At 38.1% G+C, this 24,383-nt stretch overlaps 2 protein-coding genes and 1 long non-coding RNA gene across 5 annotated transcripts; 2 read left to right on the plus strand and 1 right to left on the minus strand.

The window, feature by feature from the left end:
* Nucleotides 1–2,424: 2,424 nt before the first annotated feature.
* LOC139793155 (uncharacterized) lies at nucleotides 2,425–5,842 on the minus strand. Its single transcript, XR_011724525.1, has 3 exons — nucleotides 5,729–5,842; nucleotides 3,791–3,904; nucleotides 2,425–2,536 (listed from the first exon to the last, which is right to left on the minus strand). It is a non-coding gene; the product is annotated as an uncharacterized lncRNA (long non-coding RNA).
* Nucleotides 5,843–7,109: 1,267 nt separating this feature from the next.
* On the plus strand, nucleotides 7,110–14,931 carry LOC139793154 (transthyretin). Its single transcript, XM_071737409.1, has 4 exons — nucleotides 7,110–7,286; nucleotides 8,052–8,191; nucleotides 12,566–12,701; nucleotides 14,649–14,931. Exons 1-4 carry the CDS (start codon nucleotides 7,218–7,220, stop codon nucleotides 14,754–14,756), a joined length of 453 nt encoding a protein of 150 aa, XP_071593510.1. The 5' UTR covers nucleotides 7,110–7,217; the 3' UTR covers nucleotides 14,757–14,931.
* Nucleotides 14,932–16,824: 1,893 nt separating this feature from the next.
* On the plus strand, nucleotides 16,825–23,741 carry LOC139793159 (transthyretin-like). Of its 3 annotated transcripts, XM_071737414.1 has the most exons (6): nucleotides 16,827–17,003; nucleotides 17,433–17,553; nucleotides 18,046–18,095; nucleotides 18,727–18,857; nucleotides 21,430–21,565; nucleotides 23,279–23,587. In XM_071737414.1, the coding sequence occupies exons 1-6, from the start codon at nucleotides 16,935–16,937 to the stop codon at nucleotides 23,384–23,386; spliced, it is 615 nt and encodes a 204-aa protein (XP_071593515.1). In that variant the 5' UTR covers nucleotides 16,827–16,934; the 3' UTR covers nucleotides 23,387–23,587. The 3 variants fall into 3 exon arrangements, with proteins under 3 accessions (XP_071593517.1, XP_071593515.1, XP_071593516.1); XM_071737415.1 differs by lacking the exon at nucleotides 18,046–18,095 and having other exon boundaries at nucleotides 18,704–18,857; nucleotides 23,279–23,741; XM_071737416.1 differs by lacking the exons at nucleotides 17,433–17,553; nucleotides 18,046–18,095 and having other exon boundaries at nucleotides 16,825–17,003; nucleotides 23,279–23,741.
* Nucleotides 23,742–24,383: the final 642 nt, after the last annotated feature.

Below are 24,383 nucleotides of genomic sequence, written 5' to 3' on the forward strand. Positions count from 1 at the left end.
GTAAGCCAGATACTGTCTCACCCCCTGGACACTAAACACTGTGTGACACAGAGGGTCTGTTGGATAAGGGGGTGGTTGCTCCCCCTGAGTTTGTGCTTAGCACATGGAAGGCCTCTGCTCCATTACTGGTATTAATAAAACATCCCTGGATGCAGGACAAGTCCTGAGCAGTCCTGTGGCTGAACAGTTCCTCACCAATGGTATGTGGTGGGTCCATATACTATGCAGACCAAGAAAGAGAAGCTATATGCTCCTCAGAGGAACATACACACAGGGCAGAGATAAATTACATACCCCAAGTGTAAAAAGCAGATTTTATAATAGTTCTGATTGTAGATCTAAAACAGTGGCACAACCGCCATATATACAGAAAAGTTGTAGCTTTGACTGATACACATTTTATTTTTGTGCTGCAAGAGATGTTCTGAACCTATTTCAGAGAAAGCAAGAAACTGCTATTTTCACTCTCAGCAAGTGTTGCACTGAACTGCTCACAAGCTTGCACCCTATCAAACTGAGCATGTACCTGTTAAGTGATTAGAATTCAGTCTCCCAGCTTGGCTGGCAGTAGGTAAAGGGGGTTATAACCCCAGAGGCTTAATCACAGAAAAGTACACACGTTGCCTTTGTTCATCCTTTACAGCAGCACTCGGTGTTTGTAATTGTCTGTAAGGCAGACAGGACTGCATACAGAGTGCATACCAGGCAGTTTGTGTATTTATATATTTGAAAACATACACAAGATAGATTTTATCTCACAACATTTTCACTGAGGGTGAGGTGAGGGTGACAGGGCACTGGAACAGGCTGCCCAGGGAGGTTGTGGAGTCTCCTTCTCTGGAGACATTCAAAGCCCTCCTGGACACATTCCTGTGTGAGTTGCTCTAAGTGACCCTGCTCTGGCAGGGGGGTTGAACTCCATGATCTGAGGTCCCTTCCAACCCCTAAATGTCTGTGATTTCTGTGATATACCAAGGTGTGACTGCCAGTTAATCTGTTGACTCATGTAGTCATTTCAAAGTGTAGAAATGAGTTTTGTCCCATGTAGTACAAAACTAGCTCAATTTACTAGCAATGTGCTGAGAAGCACTAGAAACATCGAAGTTACTCATATTTTTAACTCCATGTTTTCACCACGTATTTCCACCTTGCTCACAGAATCAGCCTTCACATCTATGGCAGGTATTACCAGCAACAGCTTTTGGCTCAGGTAAGGCAGTCTAAGAGCAGATTCTGTTCTACAATAGATATTAACCAACCCTTCTGCTTCAACATGACGCAGTTGGTTCTGCGCCACAGACGTATCTAGCCCTTCCTCAACACTTTTTCCTCTTTGAAATGTTGTTGTATACTTTATCCTTCTTAAAAGTTGAGGAAGAAGAACAAAACAAAACAAAAGAAAAACAAACAAACAAAAAAATAAGAAGGAAATCCAGGTGTTATTAGTGTATGGTACATAAGGGTCATAATGTGCCCTGTTCCTGAATTTTTGTGATACCTTTTTCTTTCTAACACTTGAAAGATAAAAGGTTGTTTCCTCAGATCCATTTCCATGCAGGACATTTTTTTTTTTTTTTTTTTTTTTGCCAGACCAGTGATACTGGTAAATGTAACTTGGAAGCTGATGCAAAAGTTCAGTGAAGCCCATAGTAGATACAGGAACACTGTTTATGAGAAAAAATGATTAGTACAGCATTTCCCCAGAGCTTTTGGCAAGAAGCAGGCACCGGTTCAGTTAATAAGAAGAAAGGCAGAGACACGTGAATGTCACTGCAACTGGGTTGCTTCCTGCTCAACAGCATGCCCAGTGGATTTTATTCCAGGGTAGATGAGGATCTCTTTCCAAGTTGGGGCAGAGCAATGAATGGGAGGGATAAAGAGGAAGGGCAGCCCAGCATCCATGACAATGTGTAAAGACACCCACAGACACTCCAGTGATGCTTCACAGCCAAACCGCATCCAGATGGGTCTTTGTGGTGATCTCCATGCATATTGATTTCCACACAAGAAAGAATGAAGTAATTTAAATGACATTATAGGACGATTAACTATTAACAAATGGCTAATCTGGCCCTGTGCAAATTTGAAGAAGCTTTTGAAGAGACTACCCAGGTGGCCCTGCATGCTGGAAAAACAGGCATTTCCACACATTTATTTGTATTCAGGTACCAGAACGCAGTGCCTTAGACTCAGCATTTTACAATCTTGAGCAGGAAGATGCTGAGCAAAGTACATAGCTGCAATAGCTTTAGCAAATATATATCTATAACCTAAGAAAAGATTCTAATTTAACCCTACAGACTCTGCAATGGTCATAATAACTAGGGGAAGATTTTCATTGTTGTGTCTGATTTAATTATTCATTTGACATCTGCAGTTAGAATTAGTTGAGAATTTATGGAGATACCCTTAAAAAAAAAGGCATATATACCCAAAAGAGCCTAGCTGAGACCCAATGAAAATCGTGGTCTCTGTCATTTGTTTTTTGTTATCAGAAACATTTGCATTATGTTGTAGATTTACTGCGTACTTCTTACTATAAGAGGACAAAAAAAAATCTTGTAAACTTAGCCATCTACCCGTTCTGATAACAAAGAAATTGACCTTCAAAAATATTAATCTCATGGCAAGTTTCAAGCATCTTTCAGCACCAGGAAAGGTTTGGCATCAGGGCTGGCACAGGGTTATTCCACTAGTTTTGTGTATAAACTGATTTGGGAGGGCTTTTTTGATCACTTGTCTAGACTGATGGATTAGAATGTAGACATGAATATGTAATAAAGTTGAAGAACAGAAGTTTATTTTACAGGGATCACAGGGACCACAAGGGCAGCTGGTGAAGTTGGTACCTCATAGCAATCAGTGTCCAGTGACCTTGGAGTTTAAACACTTGAGAGCAGAAGCCTGCTGAGATGAGCAGGTGCCAGGTGAGCTCATACATTACAAATGCCCCAAAGCAACAACCATCTATTTAAATTGTTCTTTTTTTGGACTTCAAGCTATGTCCCAAGATGCTGCTTGGACATAACCTTGAAAAGACAAAAAATGGTGATTTTATATCCGAAGCCCAACCCACCCCATCTGTCTTCTAAATGGTTTGTTAACATTTTCATGTTTTCACATTAAATGGATTACATACAGAATATGGATGGTTTGTGGTTTTTTTCCATTTAAGATCAGTAGTGTTTCCTTACTTCCCATTAAAATAGCCAATGTAGTTCTATGAACAAAGAAATCTGAAAATGATCATAAAAAAGCTTTTAATACAGCCATACTCCACAGAAAATCAAAATGGGCAGCAGGCTGATAAACATGTGCATACCACACAGACCTGAAATGCCACTAGTTTTTAATGCAATTCTTTACAAATTGAAATTCAAGCTATGACATGAGCCTTGCTGGGCATCTTTTTTAATTAGAAAAGTATTACCCCTGGCTTTGCAGAGAGGGAAAATATTATATAATTAGCAAATAGTGAAATAAAAAGAAAATCCCTCACTGACTTGTGCAGTTACTGCATTGAGCTCTGCCACAGCAAGTCAGTGGCTGTCACCTGGAGTAAAATTCAAAAGAATTCTTGACTCCAGCTCAGAAAATTCAGGCAAAACTCTTTAAGAGGTAAATCTCAGGTCTTTTCCTATAAGCCCCCATGGAATTCTACTCCTGCAAAGTGAAAGAAAGTGTCACATTCAGGTCTCTGTACTATAGAAAGGATTTTTTCAGAGCTCAGGAATTCATTAATTCTTTTTAAAGTGCTAGGGAAATCTATCCAGATTACTGAATGGCTTACCATCTATCAGCCCCTTTCACTCCAGTGTCACAGGAGAAGCTTACAGGTTTTTATGGTCAAAGTCAGATATTCCAGCCTGTCTGAGCACTTTGTCACATAGAAGCTGTTGGCTTTCTAAATAAAATCAAATATAAGGGAATGAAGCGGAGAATTAAGGAGCTTATCTATGTAAAACATGCATAAGTGTGTGAGACTAAATGGAAGAGAGTGAAAAAAACTGTCCAATAGCACAGTTGGAAAAATTCTTGACATAAACAAGAGTATTAGCAGGACGTGTTTGTTCTTGACCTGAACACTGTAATTCTTCCAAGCAGGGAACATGCTTTCATTAAAAATAGGCATTAATTCTAATTCTTCAGAGATGAACTTCAACTGATTTGGAATTCAGATAAGCCTTAAAGCATTTACATATTTGAGGATTATCTGAATTTTTTCATAACTGAGGATCTCATACTTTGTGGTTTCCACAGGGCTGAGGCTACTGTGCCTACAGGGACACTTTGCCATTCCCTTCTACAGCCCCCTAATCACCCTATATGCTGGGTAATCACCCCTTCTTCTGGGTTTTGTGTGTCCCCTAGCCTTATGTTATCTCTGTATTTGCTCTATAATCCTACTGCTTCTTTCATATTTGGAGTCCTAAATATCTCTTTCTGAGGAGTTTTCAGTGACTCTGTTTACTCTTTGCTGACATCATGGGTTTTATTCTGTCACTCTGTGCTAAGGCTCTGTGTTGCACCACTTTCTTTGCAGCATGCGTCCTTCTAGCAGACCCTGGGAGATGCCCTGTTTCCTGCTCTTCATGGCAGCTTCTATACTCATTCAGAAGGCCTAAATTTTCTAAGTCCCACTTAATCCTCAGTGCACAGCCTCTTTTCATTCCACATTCCCATTTTTTAATTTTTTTAATGTGGGATGAGTTACTCATATTACAAGCTTCAGGCTCCCATTGCACAGAAAATGTCCAATAACAATGGACAGACAACAGTCAGTCAGCACTTGTTGGATGCTCAGCAGTTACCCATCCCCTTTCTCCTTTTCTCTTTCACAATCATGTTTGATTCTCCACTGAGAATGATTCTTCTCAACAGTTATTCCAAATTCCTGAACCCTCCGATGCATTTTACAGAAATCATTAGCATGTTGTGCTAATAGGTTGAGGCTTAAAATGGAAGGGGAAAAATCTACCTAGCATTGGATTTACTAGGCCATAGTAATTTTAGATTTGGTTCACATGTGATTTTAATAGAATTCTGTATGAATTCTAGACACTCCATGGCCTTCCAGGTCAGAGAAATAATAAAGCCTTCTTTTCTTACCTTCTCAGTAAGTCCCTTTGTACCCTAGAATTTACAAAAACAATCTAATTATCTGCAAGATGTGTGAATGAAGACTCACAAATACTCCAAGACTAACTGCCCTTAAGAATGGTAGCCCTCCTGATAGTCAAAGGATCCCTATCTAGGCTAGGTATGGAATGGTGAGAGTTGAAAAAAAGCAGCAAATGAAGGACAAGAAAAGAAATCATGTTTAGAGTGAGAATTTTCCATGCTCCATAGTCACTTTATAAAATAGCTGCCAAAAGGTTAATGTTATAAAAGAGGAACATAAAATAGATAATACAGACAGCTGAAACACACTGTCCCTGTAGACATGATTTTTCAGAAACTCCTATCTTGCAGGAAAACCTAGGAAGAAAATTATTTTTCGAAAACAGGAAAGCAAATTCACACAAAAGCAGGTGCCAATATCATTAGCTCCTTGGCATTATTTCCTTGCAGAACATCTGATAGCAAATGCCAGAACAGTCAACTTGCACTAGAATACAAATAAATTCTCTTCCTAACATACACAGCTTTACTGCTTCAGAGAAACATTTGCAGACAATGAGAGCAAAATAATGAGATGTTAATGTACAGATCTAAGAGCAGTATTTACCTTTCCAAGATCTGAATACAACCCCCAAACACTAGATTGCAGCATGTTTTGTTACTGCTGGGCACCTTGCATTGAGTTTTACATGCATGCAATGGGAGTGTAGAATATTACCTACCTACCAGCCTGCTTTGCTGTAAGTCCAAAGGGCAGTTTGATCTCAGTTCAGGAGATTACTGTAATATGGATTTTTTTCAAAAAAACAACTTTGCCTAAAGGGAACATCTACATAAAGCAGCCTGAAGGCATGAAATCCATTGGAGAATACTGTCCATGACTTCTCATTAAGACCTTCATCCATAATCCTATTCAAGAGTCAAAATTGGTTTTGTTAGAATACTGTGAAAACTGTAAGAACTAAGCAGGCCAGTTCCTGGGAACAGAAGTTTTGTCCTAAACAAAATCAGGTTATTTTAGGACATGAGGAGAAAAAAATGCCAGACAGGGCTGCTTGTCTCTCAACTGAAACAGGGTACAGTATGGACAATTCTTATGTGATGCACCTCAAGAAACCAAGCTAATCCATGCCTGCTTCAACAGTTGATACCTTCTCCAAAAACTGGTGAGGTCTTATATCACCCCTGACACATCTCTTGCCTAAACATACATTTCAGATTCTAATAATATTTCCAGTATAATAAGTGTTTGGCAACTGGAACATTATTTAGATGTTAACATAAGCTAACAGTCAATACTACTTTTCTTCACTAATTCTAGGGTACCTGGAGCAAGAGAGGAGTCACTTAACTTTTTGAGACCTTTATATTCCCAAGGACACAGATCTCACCAGGTGTATTCCCAGTGACTAAGAGGAAAGCTCAATGTCCACCTGAAGATTAGGCAAGACGAATCTTTAGGAACTTCTGTTGAGAGGCAGATGTCAGCTCCTATCTAAATTAGGCTTCAAAAAGAAACATTGCTCTTTTTCAACAAGCAGAGGAACTGCTTGGGAATCTGTTTCTGAGCATGGACCATTAGCACTGCTCAAGCCAGAAAATAACCCAACTTCATCACCAGTAAGTACCCTGAATCTGCAAGTGGCAACTGGTCTTCAGGAAGCACTGAACACATTGAGACGAAGCATGGAGCAGGCACAGAGAAAGCATGGGGTCATTATTGTGAGCAACCTTAGGGCAAGGTAAAGAAGCTCTCCTAGAACTGGTTGGATTTCTGGGCAAACAAAGGTCATTTGCATTATTTTGTGGAGGGTTTTCTACGAGTCTAATCTCCCCAGGCAAGGGTCATGTTTGTGTCCGTTACTTATTCTCTTTGCGCCAGTGATCCTGTGGTCCTTCCATTGACTGCAGTGGCACTGCTATTCATGGACTGACTCTAGGATTGGACTGTTTACTAAGCAAATAATCAGAATCAGCAGATTTGGAGTCATATGGGCACCCAATAAACAGCCTGTTTTGTTGTAGGATTGGCTATAAAATCCCAAATCCCCTCAGCTCCTAGCTGCTGGCACCAAGGCTCACTAACAGCAAACAGAATGGCTTTTCACTCTGTGTTCTTTGTTTTCTTAGCTGGACTGGTATTTTTCTCTGAAGCTGCACCACTGGTGAGTATTTTTTATTCAAACTCAATCATTATACAAATGATAATCTAGATTTTCTAGATGACTAGCATCCTCCTCATCCATGAAATTCTGCAGCCATTAGGCTTTTCTGGGTGTTATTTTGCTACTATTTTTTAAACAGAATTATTCAGATTTATTAAAGCATCTTTTTTTTTTTTGCCATTTACCCATCTATTTTTAGGATATTATGAGAAGGTCAGGGATCTAGATGTGTGACCTTCTCTTTCTGTCTGTTTCTGTCAGTTCGTGACTCACATCCTGGATCTTCAATAGAAAGGTAGCTCTATCTTCACCAAGCAAGTGCTTCTCTAAGGCACTAAAAATATTTTTGAAGTATGACTAAAGATTCTTCATAGTATAATGAAACTTATGAAACATATTCTTTCAGCACAAGGGATGTAATAGGTATTTCTTTGTTGGTTTCCTAGGCCTGCAATTCTAATAATTTTCTATTTTCCTATTTGTGGTTCCATTACAAAGGCATCCTTTACAATATTTTCCCATATGCAACTCTAAGTATCTATTAAGCAACCTGTTTGGATGTGTAATAAAGTTACCAGTGTAAAGCTCTGAGATTCTCTACTTTAAGAAAAAGTTTCTAGTGAACTAGCACTGAATGCTGTTTGGCAAAGAACCTAATTTTAAGTCAACGTTGATTCTGCAATAAAAAGCCAACTTTTCTTTGAAAGAAGGTTTTTACAGCGCTGCTGAACAGCTCCTATACAACCTCTCCTTTTTTTCCCCAAGGTCTCCCATGGGTCTGTTGATTCCAAATGCCCCCTCATGGTCAAAGTGCTGGATGCAGTCAGAGGAAGCCCTGCAGCCAATGTAGCTGTTAAAGTCTTCAAAAGGGCTGCAGATGGAAGCTGGGAGGACTTTGCTGCTGGGTAAGTTATGTGGTCTTTTGAAGCTGTTTTCAACGTGTCTTGGGCAAACAATTGACAAATAAAGGGCATGGAGCTCTGAAACAAACAAACAAACAAAACCCCACCAAACAAAATAACATGTTTTCTAGCATGTGTCTCATTGTCATTGTTAACAGTGTGTGAATTCTGGTCTAAAATCCATCACATTCAGATGGAACTTATTCATGACTGAAAGAAATGCTAATTGCAAAAATATGCTGCGATGCTCATCTTATTATTGTAAGGGAACAGGCTTCACAATAATTTTCTCCTAGCTTCAGTACTATCTTTCCTCTCTATAAGAAGAAAAAAATTAAAAGCCTATTTACCAGAACTTTGTAGGTAATCCAGTCTAACCTACTATCTTCTTATGTAATGGGTATAGAGCTTTATTTGCAGCAGTCGCATACAAGATCCTCTCTGTAAGCTTTGTCTGTACACATGCAAATAATAAGCACATTAGTCTTCTCCTGTATAACAATTGTGATGGCTGGAAGAAACTCCTTGACCAGAAAGTCCCATTGTAATATAACACAGAAGCACAATTTCAGCATTTGTTTGTGATCATCTCTATACAATTACAGAGCTTTTGCTAGAATGAGAGCTTGATAACTTAGAAACCATCCTCAGAACATCACTGAGGGGCAGGCAGTAATACAGTTATCTTCACTCTGTGGGAGAAGTACAGGAAACAGAGGGACACAATTTACTAAAATTCAAATAGGTGAGGTATTCAGGCATTTAAGTTTCATTATAACAGCTTACTGAATCAGGTTTTTAAATAAGAGAAATCTCTAGTAACAGCAGGGTATTCAAGCACAGAATGACAAGCATTGACAGGAGCCACCAGGGCATCCAACTGCCTTTTCCTAGGATTTTTATAGCTTGACTTAAATAAAAGCTACAGAAAGAAACAGAGAAGACTACAAGGAGAGATATCTTTCTTTTCATCTACTGGTTGTGGGTTTTTTTTTAATGAAACCTAAACAAAAAAATACTTTTCCCCATTAAAAAGTAACAAGAAAAGTGAGGAGAATGAAGAGGAAACAAACACCTCCACTCCTAAATGCTGTGTTAATCTAGAAACAAAAGACTCTCAGAATGTCTTGTCCTTAGTACTTCTGCAATTATTAGGAAAACCAGATTATTTTAAATGTTTCATCAAGTTTTTTTGAACATGTATTGTGAAGTATAATTTACAGAAGGATAATGTAACACCAGCATTAAATACCCTCACTTTGGGGGCATAACAGTGTTCTTGTTTAGTTTGTGATGCTCTCAACAAGCCCAAGGAGACCAGTGCTGTAGCTCTTCTCAGCCAAGCTCTGTTGACCCTTTAGGTCAGTACACCCCTGAGGAAATAAAAAAATGTATTAAATTGAGAAGTCTGACTTCAGGCAAGTGAGAAGCATTTTGCTGGGGGAAGGTAGTGGATGAACATTAAACTACCATTCTTATTAGAGGAAAAGGTTTTGACCTTTCCCTTGACTTGCATCTTAAGCAAAGATTCTTTCAATAATGCCATTGACTTTAGCTGAGGACACTTGTCTGAACTGTTTTTTGACACGTGGTAACAATTTTTTATTCATTTGGGAAAACCAGAGTCTCACTGTATTAAACCAAATGACAATCTGAATGCTATCAAGGCACTGAACCTACTCCTGTCAGGTTAATAATATTTTTAAGTTACAGCACTTAGTAGATAGAAAAACTTGGGTTTGTGCAAATGTCTGTAAAACTTTTTTTTTGGACCTTTATGTTTGTTTGCTACTACTTTACTAAAACATTTTAGGGAATCAAGGAATGCACCTAGCAACTATTGAATTTGCAGTAATAGTATTTAAAAGTCAGGGAGGAAGTTAACATAGCAACAGCTGATATTAAGAGGCTCATTTCAAAATTAGTCTAGCCAAAAATATGCAAGATAACTGAAGCTGAGATGTACTCTGAGGAAGGCTTTAGGGCACAGAGACCTGAGAAACATGTGATTTGGATTCTTTATGAGCTTGTCTTATGACTTGCTTTGACCTACTCATTCCTCACATGTTCTTGGATACCTACATCTTATCATGTAGTTCAAGAATTACATTCACCAAACACAGTTCTCATGTGGCTAAGGTTGTAAATCATAAAAAAAAGCAAAAAAAAAAAAAAAAAAAAAGCAAAAAAAAAAAAAAAAAAAAGCCTGCAGCATAATTTAAGTGGTTCCCCTGACTCTTTTTTTTAAAAAAATAATTAAAAAAATTACTTTCTAAACTCCAAAATAATAATTCATGTTCCTGAGATATTTCCCCAGAGGTCTGCATCTGAGGGCAGAGTTTATCTCAGTGCCGTATGTGTCCAAAGAGTTCATAAAATGTCATTGCACTGACAGTGTAGATTTAACATGGTCACAATATACAAATAAGGTCCAGACAGTGAAAAAGAGGATCAGGACTGCAGTCTAGTGTGGAGCCATAGCAGAAGATAGCAGTCCATATCCTATTAAGTATAAAGCAAACATACTATATTTATTCCCCAAGTCATGCAGAAATACAAGTGGTGTTCAAAAGGAATCACTTGTAGCTACCAGGGCCAAATGCAGAGCATCCTCTGCCTTGTCCAAATCTCATCCAGGGTCTGAATTACACCATGTTGGCTGTCAACACAGCAGTAATACTGAAGAGTTCACTTGTAAAAACAGAGTTACTGAACGGCTACCACTTAGTAAGTAAAATCAAGAAAATGCCATTAACTCCTGGTTGTGGGCAAGAGTATTCAAGTGAAGTCTTCCCATTTCTCAACTGTTGCAGATGGTTGACATCTGCAAGTCTGGATCAGCATCCATCAGGTAAAGCACCATTCAAGATGCAATCGCACTTCTTTCAAATTCAAACTTAATTGTTTACCTGAACAAAGATTTTGAGGCAGCCACCATTTACTAACTTGTACTCTGAACACTTTTGCAGGATCTCAGTCAGTTTCAAGGACTCTTGCCAATTAATCCTTTCTTTTACCTGTTGAACTTTATTAAGACAATATAGATAAATAATAATAAACCAAAAGAAAACAGCTGTGTACACTTCACAAAGTGCCTGTGAGCCACAGCTCAAGCAGGGCTTGGATTCTCTCCAGGTTTGGTCTATCCTGGTTACTGTTGATTTCACTTGTGTTGGACCAGCAAGACTTTTGAGTCTTCCAAGTCCTAAACCTGAGACAGAAGACAACCTGAAAATGGGATTTTCAATCCTGTAACTTACACAACAGCTCTAACATTCAGATTTTCTGCATTCACCACCACTAACCAAAGATAAGAAATAAGATGCAGGAGAAGGCAGCAGATGGGAAAGAAAAACTGCAATAGCACAAGGAATGATGTCTCTGATAAGCAGCAGATCAGTGCTTTTTCCTCTCCCTCTCCTCCCCCTCAAGCTTTTTAGCTTTGTGCCTAGACAGTTACTCCTTGCCATAAGATGGGAAAGTGCCACTAATTCTTCAACTCAGTATCATGTAAAAATTTTCAGCAGAAAAAAAATTGGTTTAAAAAAATCATAAATAAAAGAGATATTTTAAAAAAGGTGGATTAATGGAGTTTGGAGCTAAGCATGTAAATATTTAAACAGATGTCATACAAACCTTGCTCCTTTTCAGCTAATAGGGTGCAATGCCAGCTATATTTCCTTCTTGCTTCTGAACTTCATTCACCCAGTTTTTTGTTATGAGCTGAGGACATGATATCTCCAAGTTGAAAATTCCTACTGCCCAATTTTATGGCACACAGTGAAACAGGCCCTTGCTCTTTGACCAAAGCATTGTAATTCAAATTAATAAAATCTTGTGATGCTAAATGGCTTTTCCAAGAAACTACCATTCAGGATCATATAAAACCTCATCAGTGTATATGGGTAAAACCTATGGCCTTGGTGCCAATAACCAGAGAACAGAATAACTTTCCACTACTTTCTCTCTTCAGTTGTAATTTGAAAATGGGCATCTTGCCTTTCATCATGACAATCTTTTTCCTAAGCCACTAATATTTGGTTCCAGAGGGCACTTGGTACAAGTGAAACATGATATTAAAAAAAGAGAGGCCTGAACCATAATCCCTGCTGTAGCAACAGAAAAGAAAAAAAAAAAAAAAAAAAGCAAGCCAGCTGTGATTGTGATGTATATGGAGGAGCTGGTAGCAAGGGAAGACTCTTCAACATGAAGACATATGCTACAAAGAAGGAGGGAATTACTTCAGATTCTTGGAAACCATTCAATGTGGAATTCTGCTGTGTGGCACCTCTGCTATATTATATCCCACATCAATTGTTTCTGTTTAGCATCTAAATGACATTAGAGAATATTTATGTAGATGTTTTACCATTACAGGAAAACCACAGAGTATGGGGAGATCCATGAACTCACAACAGAAGAACAGTTTGTAGAAGGAATATACAGGGTTGAGTTTGACACCAGCTCTTACTGGAAGGGACTTGGCCTTTCTCCTTTCCATGAATATGCTGATGTAAGTATTAAAAAATACACCTATATATATATACATACGTGTGTATATATATATAGATACACATATATGTGTATACACACATATGTATGTATACATATATGTATAGATACATATATGTGTATCTATATATATATATATATATATACCTGTGTACTGTGCAGAGGCATCAGCTGGAAAGAACAAACACAGTGCTTTAATACAGGAGGAAAAACACTTCCCTGTCACTTGACACTGGGCAAATAAAGGTAGTGTAAACCAGCTAAGCCAGAGGAAGTCGCCAACTTCCCTGCAAATACTGACACAGCTCTTCCAAAGTTGGAGCTGTGCCCATTCATCCATTCAGACCACTAGGGACCTTTGTGTAAAAAGGGCTACATTAGTCAAATTACATGGTGTTTAAAAAAGAAACAAGGGGAAAAAAAAAAAAAAAAAAAAACTGAAAAAAACTGACCTACTGAAGGAATGGCAGGGATTTGGAAACCCTAATTTTAGAGGAAATAAGTATTTCCCATGTATCAGTTACCTGAAAATCCTTGAATTCTAGCATGACACTTAATTACAGGAAAAAAACAATTCTTTCTGATGTGTTTTTTGTAAAAAATATACTCGGTAATGAAATTGCAATAGGAAAAAAAAGCCATAAAAATACAAATAACCACAGTGAGAAAGGAAAAGTTGGCTATCTCACCAATATTGAAATTTCCCAAGCATAGCAGCAATACCACTATGTCATGTGCCTCCCTTTGCTTTCAGTCCTAGACTGATTTATTGTGCACTCTATTCTACTACATTTACTTAGCACTTCCAACATATTTGTTTAAATTCTTCAGGCTTAATCTACCACTAAGTTTATTTAATTTCCGGAAATTTAGTCTGGAATGGCTACAGGTTGTGCTGTAGAACATTTTAAACCAGAAGTTCAAGAAGCTCTGTAGAAGACCAAAACAAATTACAAAGGCCCAGGTCTATAAAAGTCTGATGTGCAGCTTGGATCATTTGGCTCGAATAAACAGTTCTCAAAAATATTCCCTAACCATTTGGATATCTGAAAGTTTGCTGGGGTCTACAAAAGGGCTTCACCTCAAATGTTGCACAAAAGAGCCTGGCTAAGACTGTTCCAGCTCAGGTGCTGAAGAAGCTTTCCTTTGATGGAACAGCCTCCAGGTCAACAAATTAGCCTGGGAAGTAGGTGGAGTTCAATGACTGGCTGTGTACAAGGTACCTGAAGACTCCTGTCCTCATGCCCCAGCAGCTTAGACCTTGGCAGGACTAGGAAGTAGGATGGAAGCCTCTAGTCCTCTTGTAGAAATCACATCATGGTTCAGAAACTAGATCAAACATTAGGCTAAAGAGAGCCAAAGAAAGTGGGAGCCTACGCCAGATGGAAAACAAGTGTCCCAGATTCCAGGGAGTGACTTCAAAAGCAGAAAATCTAAATAATGTCAGGACAAGGTTCTCTCCTTGTTCTGGCAAATCTACACTCAGTTATTAATGCATCTGAACCACCACCAGCTGTGCTAAAAACATGAGCGAGGCATTGAGGTAAAGAAGGGAGCTTTGGGCTCTCATTGCCTACCTTCCTTGGACACCTCAGAGAGAGGTTATATTTAAGTTCACTAGATGGGATTTCACCTTTCTTAAATACATATCCCTCATCCTTCCATCCCGCTTCACAAACTAGTTTGCCTGACTCAGGTGTAGGTATCTCCACCTTGCTTCACCACAGCCAAGGCTCTTTGTGGACCTTGGTACAAATCTCAAAATTTCTCAGCCTTCTGCACCACAAAGTAATGTGGAGCAGTACCTACCCTTCAGGGGAGTACAATCATTGACTGGACAGAACTGGCAAAGTCTTGTGCAGAGGAAATGGAGTGTGCTTTCTAATTCTTAATGAGGTAGTCCCAAACATATGGTGTTCATCATGGTCATAAGTTTTCTCTTTTCCAGGTGGTGTTCACTGCTAATGATTCTGGTCACCGCCATTACACCATTGCAGCTCTCCTCAGCCCTTTCTCTTACTCAACCACTGCTGTTGTCACTGATGCCAAGGAATAAACATGTACTGTTGTTATACAAACACCCTCCTACGCTAGAACTATCATAGGCTTTTAGGAGGAAGATTTTTCCTACTGCTAATGCATAACCTTTTGCTACATTAGTTGTTTTTTTTTCCATTTTGTAACCTGGCAAACTTCAGTCGAGTCAATAAAATGTTACTTCTTTAAAACAACTTTTATTCTATTTGTGAAGTTTTATTGTGTTCAAAGGGGTCACGATTTGCTTTCAAGTGCAAAGGACATCTGAAAAACACACATGGAATTTGTTCTGTTACCTACCTCCACTACTTTAGTCTCATCAAATGGATTGGCTCAAAGAAAGTTATAGGTTTGTGCTACCTTAAAAAAATTGACCAAACACACTTACTCAAAATAAGAAAGTCATCCATATTATTCATAGTCCCACTACCAACTAAGTCACAGAGTAAAGAGGAGAAATTCTGAAAATGTAGCAGCAGAACAAACAATCCAGAAAGACTCTTGAAATATATATCCAGAAATCTGGCTTTAAATCTGTGTACCTTTACTTAAAGCTTCAGGTAAATCTCAACATTTTGTCATTTCAAGAGGAACGTTTGCTGCTAAATCAATCTAGGAACATTATTAACAACTTTGATCTTTAACCCAACTGACTACTATATGCAAGTGCATGCCAATTAAATCTCTAACAAGTGAAATTTTCAATTATTACTTTAAAAAACTGTTAAAATACATCTTATATCATCTTAATATTCTCTTCATATTTTTACAAACAGGAAAAGGTAAGTTGTAGAGTGATTGTGATTCAAATAATGTTATTGATAAACTGACCAAAGATTTTAGGGGCTTTAGCAGGGATTTCTGTAGACTGATGGCCTATTGTATTTAAATATCCTGAAGCAGAGGAATTGGTTTTTAACAGGATTAGGGAAACTGCAGAGGTAGTTACTGAAACTATGTCATTCAGAAACCATCAGCTTTTATCTGCCACTGACCTTGGAGTTTATCTCTACACCCAGAGCTTGCTGGGGTGACTGCATACCAAGTGACTTCACAAAGTTACAAAAGCCTGCCTTTAGCATTTCACTGTTTGGTTATTTTTTTTTTTTTTTTCACTGATTTCTGGATACTACCATAGTTACACAATTCTTGTAAGCAGTGCAAACAGCACCCATCTGGTTCAAAACCAGCACCAGGGTTCAAAACAGCACCCATCTTTAAGCACAAAGATTTCATGGGATCCTGCTGTTCCTCAAGCTTGAAAACCAGTAGGTTTGACTGGCAGTGGGCTATGCCCAGATCTCAAATTAGGACAAATTTGTTCAAATAGTTACCATTAAAAAAACAATCAACCAACAAAAAAAACTACTCTGCATGTAGTCATCCATCTGATGACAAGATAAATCTGTTAAGAAAGTGTACATACATGTGTCTAACCGAAGATCAGAAAAATAAAGTTTAATTTCAAGAAGTAACACCTCCATAAAATGAGGCTGATGCTTCTGGTGACAGCTGACTTGCAGTTGGACAGGGAAAGTCCTGAACTTGTACTGAATTTAACAGCCAAGTAAAGTGATGGGACAAAAACCACGATTTCACTGTGCTTCAGAAATGGCTATATATCTGGTTACCATGCTGGAAACCAAGAGTAACATATTTTTCCTCCAGGGGAACACATAAGATAACTAGATAGCCAACACATTATCCACTTATCTTCTTCTCGGAGGTGGGGGAAAGGCCACACCACCACAGACAGAAATCTCTTAATAGACAAATGTGGGGGAGTTGATTATGCCAAGCCATAACCACAGAGAAATTCTCACTGAAACTGAGACTGCTGACTGGACAAAAAAACTGTTCTCAAGTAGACAAGACCTATACAGCACCATTCCTCCATTAAAAAGAGAAAAATAAGACAGAATAGATATTGTTTCAAAGAAACTAGATCCCCACAGTTGAGCTAGGCAATATTAAAAATATTTCCACATGCAATGACAGAAGAGACTTACTTTTGCAGACAAGGTTCATGTTTGTGTGGGTTACTTATTTTCTCATTGTTTACCAAGTAAATAGCACAAATCGGCATGTTGAAAGTCATATGGGTTTTCTGATCAGTAGCCTCAATTTAGAGGCCTTGATATAAAAATCACCAATTCCATCAGTTTCTACTTCCTGACACTGAAACTTCTTAGGCAAAATGGCTTTTCATTCTCTATTTCTTGTTTTCTTAGCTGGCCTGGCATTTTTCTCCGAAGCTGCACCACCGGTAAGTGTCACAGGATTGAGGTTCTTCAGACTGATTAGTCCCAGCTTTTATCTTTTTTTTTAATACTCTAATTAGCTTAAGTGAACAACAAAATATTCCATCTTATTGCAATTATTTTGATTTCATGCTATTTATTGACTGTACTTCTCTCCTACCACTCTTTGATCTTTTTCCTTGTGATTATCGAGAAGTCTTTATGGTTAGAGAAGTAGCACTTGTCATTACGCAGTGACTATGTGAAAAACAATGTATTACAAGAAAGGAGAAAAAATACCATATTCACTACACAAAAAGCCTTGGGCCTGTTGAAAAGTAACTAAAAGCCCTTATAACACAATGAACAATCGTGAGGAATTTTGTTTCCTGTTGTGAGACTCATGCTGAAGAAATTTCCTCTAGTCCTCTTGCTTACTGCTCTACCCACTACAGCTCTATCCCATGGCAAGCAAGAAGATCTCAACAATCTTAATGCAAGCAAAGAACAGAGCCAAAGCCAGGATCCCTCTTCCAGAGGGTTCATTTATTCCAGCAAAGCAAGCTACAGATGCAGGTACTTCAGCCTGAAATTCTCCTAGAACAGACTTGTCTCTTTTTTCCCTGACTACACATTCTTCCTCTGAAGTTCTGATCTTCAGGAAAATGAATACCTGACCAGCCCTTGTGAGGAAGTAAACTCTTTCTGAGCTCCCAGCATGTAAAAACCAGAAAAATAGGTGGTGGCACTAGACATAATGCCTCAATGAAGCCAGTGCCTCAAAACAAACACTAGCAAGGAGTCTCTGCACTCCAGAAAGGAAGCCTGAGCACACAGGTGGTACAGAAGGATGCTAATACATTGGTTTGATATAGGGAAGGGCTCCTGGCCAATGCCATGTTCAGTATGGCAGAGACTGTAAGAGGAGTTGTAAGATGTTCTTGGTTTCTACCACTTACATCACGTTTCATTTTGCAGTGATTAAATGGAAATCAATGGTTGCTATTTTGAGATGATTCCTGATTAGCACCTTCCACAAAGCTTTATTTTCTCACTTCTCACCTACAGAATTAGGTAATGGAAAGTCAAGACCCTTATTCAACCCTGCTTTTAAACAGGTAAAACATCAGAGCATAACCTCTGCTTGTGATGAACATGCTGGGAGAGATACTACAGCCATCCTGTCTGGGAAAGTTTTCCCTTTCTTATCCCTGCATGGCTGCCAGGGGCTGACAAATCTGATCCATCATAGTGTTAGGAGAGAATTTCTATGTGGTAGTTATAAAGTGATGAGAACTCAAAATTATAATTCTACAGCAACATGACATTAGAGGCTCTCAAATAAAGAAAGCCACGCACCTAAGTACAGAGGAAGATTTGCCAGATTTTTAAAAATTTCTACTACTTTTGATGATTTATTTCCTGTTGAGGACAAAATTTAGTTACAGCTTCATGCTGGAGATGATATGTAGCTAAGGCACATCAAAGAGAAATGTGTTCTCACACAGACGTGCATCACCTCCTCAGTGCACGTGGCTACACTCCTGACAGCTTCTGATATCTTCCTACCTGCTTCCACCATACAAATCCCCCAGAAAGCTTCAGCCTATATTTCTGCAGTACACAGTGATCTTGTTGAGGGAAATGTGATTAATTCTGTAGATCTAAAGAATAATATTCCTTACTGCTTTATTCTGCACCATCGCATACCTTTCTTACAACACAGAAATTCTCTCTTCCTATCTGAAGGACTCTGCTGACTCCAAGCATCCTCTCATTATAAAAATTCTGGATTCAGTCCAAGGAAGTCCAGCTTCAAATGTTCCAGTTAAGTTATACAAAGAAGGTTCAGATGGATCTTGGGACCTGCTAAATACAATGTAAGTCATACCAAAATAATGAGTGAAAGAAGGGAAAAGCAATGGGAAGAGGCCAAATAGTTGAAAAAATAGTTTCATATTCTCTAACATCTCTCTTTTCACTAAGAGGAAACTTAAAATACTACTGAATTAATTTGCTGCAGACTGTCTTAACCGCACTACAGTTTCAACTATCCAAAGGTTTTATAATGTGAGGTTTTATTACTGTGAGGACAAGAAAGTATTTTAAACTATCCTTTAATTCATTCATCATTTCCCTTCAATTTCATTACAAAGGATTTTATTCCTTTTTAGTAGACAGCAATGAATTGCTGCATTGTTACCAAGAAGATTCAGGCAGACTCTTTTGGTTTGTTTGAAACTAAGACTCTGGTTGAGAATCCTTCTTTATAAATGGGTTTTCATGTCATACAAACACCACAGCTTTAGAAGGAAAACACAGAAATGTTTTGAACACATACTATACTGTACTTGATAGCCTTCTTTGCTTCAAGAAAATGGTTTCAACCAAAAGGAGAAAATCATTTCCCCCTAGAGAGGCAATTATACCTAAAATAACAAAAAAATCTCCCAGATCTTTAAAGACTGATGACTTTAAAAAATATATTATTGCAGAATTTCAAAGACAGATTACATGTTTCTGAAATTGTACTAAATTATAGCATATGCTAACACTTTAGAAACTCAAAAGCCATTTTTATTTAAAGTATAATCTGAAATAGAATGGAAAAATTCCTAGGGGGTACAGAGAATGAACGTTCTTTATTTAACAAGCACTTCCACACCTACCCTCTTCAAGATAGTTTTAAAGTCCAACCCAAGACCTCTGCAGGTCTTTTAAGCTGTTCTACCTAAAAAAAAAAGTTATATAAGGGTCCTAAGAGCTAAAGATGACATAGTGCAGGATTTCAGTGATGGGATCCCAGACTCAGATGCATTTTTCTACAAAGTCCTCAAGAAATCGTAAGTGGTTCTTTGGTGTCACAGAGCAGTGGGCTGGCAGAAGGAACAGTGCTCTCATACATGTCCTTGAAAAATATGGCTACAGTGAAAGCCATACACATTTGTACAAGGTGGGGAAGAACAATCTATTCATGTTGTCCTACTTAAATTACCTCCCACCCATCAAGCGAGAAGATAGCTTCACACATATTCTGTCACTGAAAATGCATGAAATTTTCCATTAAGAGGGTGTTCAGTCTACCTATCTTCAACTCTGAGCTTAGAGGCTTTATATAAAAAGATTCTCAGCTGAATAGCTGGATGTTGACTTGAGCTTTAGAAATATATTTCACAGATGAAACCAAGAACAAAGTAACCTTCAGTCAAAGTATGTGAAAGTAATGATAATACTAAAATCAACCTCTCCAGCCTTGTTAATTTGAAAATAATAAGGATCATAAATAATGTTAGGAAGAGATTATGAAATAACTGTTCCCAGTTAAAGATACATTTGGTTTTAGCTGAGAAAGCCTTTTAGGGAAATGAAGTTACCTTACAATGATGAGTCTCTGACAAGGAAAATAGAGAGACATTTGAACAGATAAAAAATTCTGAGGACTACAGAGCATCTTGTAAGATACAAGTGGTGTTCTACAACTTCATAGTTATAGGCTACACTAAAGCATAAATCCTACATAATGTACTGGACAATGACATAAAAGCTATTAAATTCCTTAGGGTTTTTTCACGTGTAATTTGAAGAGAATACATTCAGAGAATGATTTCGCAGATAGAATTCAACAGTGGTTTTTGACTAATACAATCAGGCACTCAAGCATTGTTACATGTGAATAGCCTACCCACTCAAAAACCTAGTATTTTGTAACTTCTTTTGCAGACAGAGGTTTGAAGCAAGATATATGCTTGAAAGTCATCATTAAGTATTGTTTCTGGAGCCCCAAACTGGTTAGTGTTCCAGCTTCTAGTTTCAACCCAGTACTCTGGCCTTGGATAGCGCTGATAGCACCTTACAACCAAACAAACCCATCTGTTTGTTGAGGATGGAAAAGCCACCTAATCAGTAGAGACAAGGAGTTCCACAAGCTTGGACTATTGGTTGACCTTCAGCCACTTGAAATAACAGATCTCAAATTTCAGATAGCAAACTAAAAAATACTAATATTCATAGAGCAGCCCCATGTGCTGAAGAACAACAACTGTGGAAATATAGGGAGTAGACACTACTTACTTGCATAGTAACTACATTGTAGAGCTTCCACATCACTTACAGCAGCAGTGAAGTTTTCCCTCTGAGTGGGTTCATTTAATTAAGTCCAAGACTCTGCCAAGAGTCTTTGAACAATAACACCAGCTTTTGGCTCACCCCTGAACCACGCAGAGTAGCACCATGGCAGGCAGCCAGCTGCTGTGGTGATTGGGGAAGCATCAAATGCCAAGATAAGCTCTGAAGGATCCATAATACAGATGGACATAAGCCATTCCAAATTAATAAATGTATTCATCGTATTACTTAAACTACACAACATCCCTCAAGTTCAATTACAAAGAACTGTGTTTTTCTTGGGCTTTTAACCAAAATATAAAAGTGCATTCTTCTGCCATCACACAGACAAACCAATGCCAATGGAGAGCTTCGTGACCTCATAACTAAAGAAAAATTTGTAGCAGGGATATACAAGATTGAGCTTGACACTGCCACTTACTGGAAGCGAATGGGCTTGAATCCCTTCCATCACCATGCTGATGTGAGTATCCATTTTCTCCTGTACTTTAGATGCAAAGAAGAAAGATACTCTGCATGTCTAGGCTTCAAATACTAATTGCATATATTGAAAGCACTATTGCAAAAATATTTAAAAGCCCATAGTCTCAAAGCTTTTTAACAACATAATAAGAGAATCTCATTGGTAGGTTTCCCCATTATTTTCAATAAGCTCTGAGCTGCATCACAGCAAAAAGGTTTTCCATTGTCCTACTTAAGCCTGGATTCTTCCTGTGACACTTTCTAGACACCTGAGGGAGAACAGGTGGAGCACTCTGTTAAGTTTCCTGGTGAGAAGATTTTTCTGTCTTCTGGATCCAGTATTTCTGTGTCTACAAAGTTTATTATTTAGATCTTTAAAGATAATAGAAGTACCATGTTCCAGATGCTTGGATCCTCCATTTAAAAGAAGAAAAAAAAATTAACAGACCTTTTAGGTTTGCATGAGACACAAACTGGTTAGACCAAGGTGGTCCAAACCTGCCACCAGCCAAGTTCAGATCCAAAGTCTGGGAATCCTTGAGGGCTGTCCCCTGTCCCTCCACAGCATCAGCCCTTTCATACAACCTTTCCGTAGCAGCAGCACTCCTTTATTAGTCATTTAGTGGACTGACAGATGAGTGAGCACCACCAGCTGTACAGATCACCGCTGCTGCTCAGCCGTTCCTCACCTCCTTGGAAAATAGGTAGCAAGGACACGAGTTAAATTTTGTTTCTGCCTTCCTGGAATGGATAAGATTATATTCTTATGCAAGACAATGAAGCAGAGGCTAATTCTGGTTAGTCTTGTATTCTGTGGTAGCAGAAATAGAACAGGCAAGATGAAAGATTTGCAGTACACAAGTACATCAACTACCCATCAAAATAACATTTAAGTCTATATTCCAGACTAGAAATTAATTTAGTCAGTAGTGCAAGAGCCTCCTCTCTTAAAAATAAGCCTCAGTAGGCATCATGTTTGCTCAGTTCACTGGTAGTTTCATGTGTCTTTTTTATTATTGTTGAAAGGGGAACAAGGTATGCATGACAACGTTATAAAACTGTCTCTATTTTAAAAGTTGACACCCATTGTCTCACAACAGAATCTACTATGCAGAGGCAGAAATCAAAGTACAGGACATGAGCTGATGGGGGAGATGTTAAAGGGGCTGCTGTAAATTATTCATACAGAAGGCTATTACCACACATCGTGGCCAAATGACTAATACAGTAATTCACTATCTACTAGATGTGCAAGCAGGATCAAAGAAACACATTGCTTCATATTTTGGCCTGATGATAGTTACTGTAGCATTACTTTTAACTCTATTTCTCAAAGAGCAACAAAAACATTGAAAAACTACTTGAAAGACTACTTTATGTCTTTTAAAAAAAGTCAATGGGATACAACATATATCTTCAATAAGGAAAAAAATCTTGTTGCCATTTCTGAATACCAACATGGAAACCCCAATTTGTTTAATAAATATATTTGATAAAGTTTTGAATAATATTTACAATATTTTTTTTAAAGGGATATTTAATGAGTAGGAAAAACTATGTGTGACAGGCAGTCACAGATCACAGTGATCAAATTTCCAAAAGCGGAGGTTGTTCCAAAGTTCTCTGGGATTGCTAGATAAAATTATCACAGTGGGTCCACCTAGGCTTGTATCTCGAGATCACTTCTCATTTGTCTTTCTTAATTTTTTTCCAGGTGGTCTTCCCAGCTAATGATGCTGGTTTTCGACATTACACCATTGCTGTTCTTCTCAGTCCCTTTTCATACGCAACTACAGCAGTAGTTACCGAGCCAGTGGAATAGAAGCTGACATTAAGCACAAAATTTTAATGTGTAAATTAAAATTTCCACAAATGATAAGAACTTACATTCTGACCGTAACAACAGCTTTAGATTTCATAGTAAACCACTAACAAGAAAAACTGTTTATTCACTTTGTTAACTTTAGGAAGAATGTGTATTGGCTTTGTTTTCAAATACTCATCAGAATAAAAGTATTCTGTAAGTAGTGCTCTTCTGAATAAAAGTTCAAGGTTTGAAAAAAACATGTTCAGCTTAGGAAAAAAATGCACTGGGACTCCATTACTGGTATTCTGATAATAAACCAAAGTATTCCATGAAGTTAATAAACTGCACTTCTTGTGGCAAAGGAAACAAACCCAACGCATCTGAAAAGTGTCTCATGAAAAGTAAGCACACAGGAGATGCAATCCCCTACCTGTATCACCTTTACTTTATTACTGAAGCCCACAACAGATGAAGTCACATGGGATGGTTGTCCAGGGCCCAACAAAACCACCAGATAAACTCATCTCCCAGTTTCTGATTTTTAAGATAGAGGAAAAAAAGTAGCTTAAAAGCAACAGAAAAGTAGAACAGTTTTTAAGGATGCTACAAGTATTTAAAATGTCTCCTTTCCTGCTCTCCAATATATTGTAATTGGTGACACTGTCGAGGAGAGCCCATATTCAGTGTTGTAGAAAAGTATATCCAAACATACTTGAAGTTTCTGTATTTTCATAAAATTCTGAAAATATCTTTGTCCCCACACTTGAAGTATTCCGAAAATTACCTGCACCATTACTCTAAACATTGAACACTTTGGTAATAGCTGGATACGGATAACTACTGTTTTCTGAGGTCCCTATTTAATGTCAGAAGAAACAGAAAACAATCCTTCCATTCCCAATCCATCCTTTCCCATTCTCGTAATCCACATACAAGAAATATTATTGCTAAATAGGTACTAAGTATAGAAAAGAGCCATTAGGAGATTTAATATAATAGAAACCCTATCTTG

This window comes from Heliangelus exortis, chromosome 2 (assembly GCF_036169615.1).
Source record: "Heliangelus exortis chromosome 2, bHelExo1.hap1, whole genome shotgun sequence".
In the NCBI taxonomy this organism is placed as follows: domain Eukaryota; kingdom Metazoa; phylum Chordata; class Aves; order Apodiformes; family Trochilidae; genus Heliangelus; species Heliangelus exortis.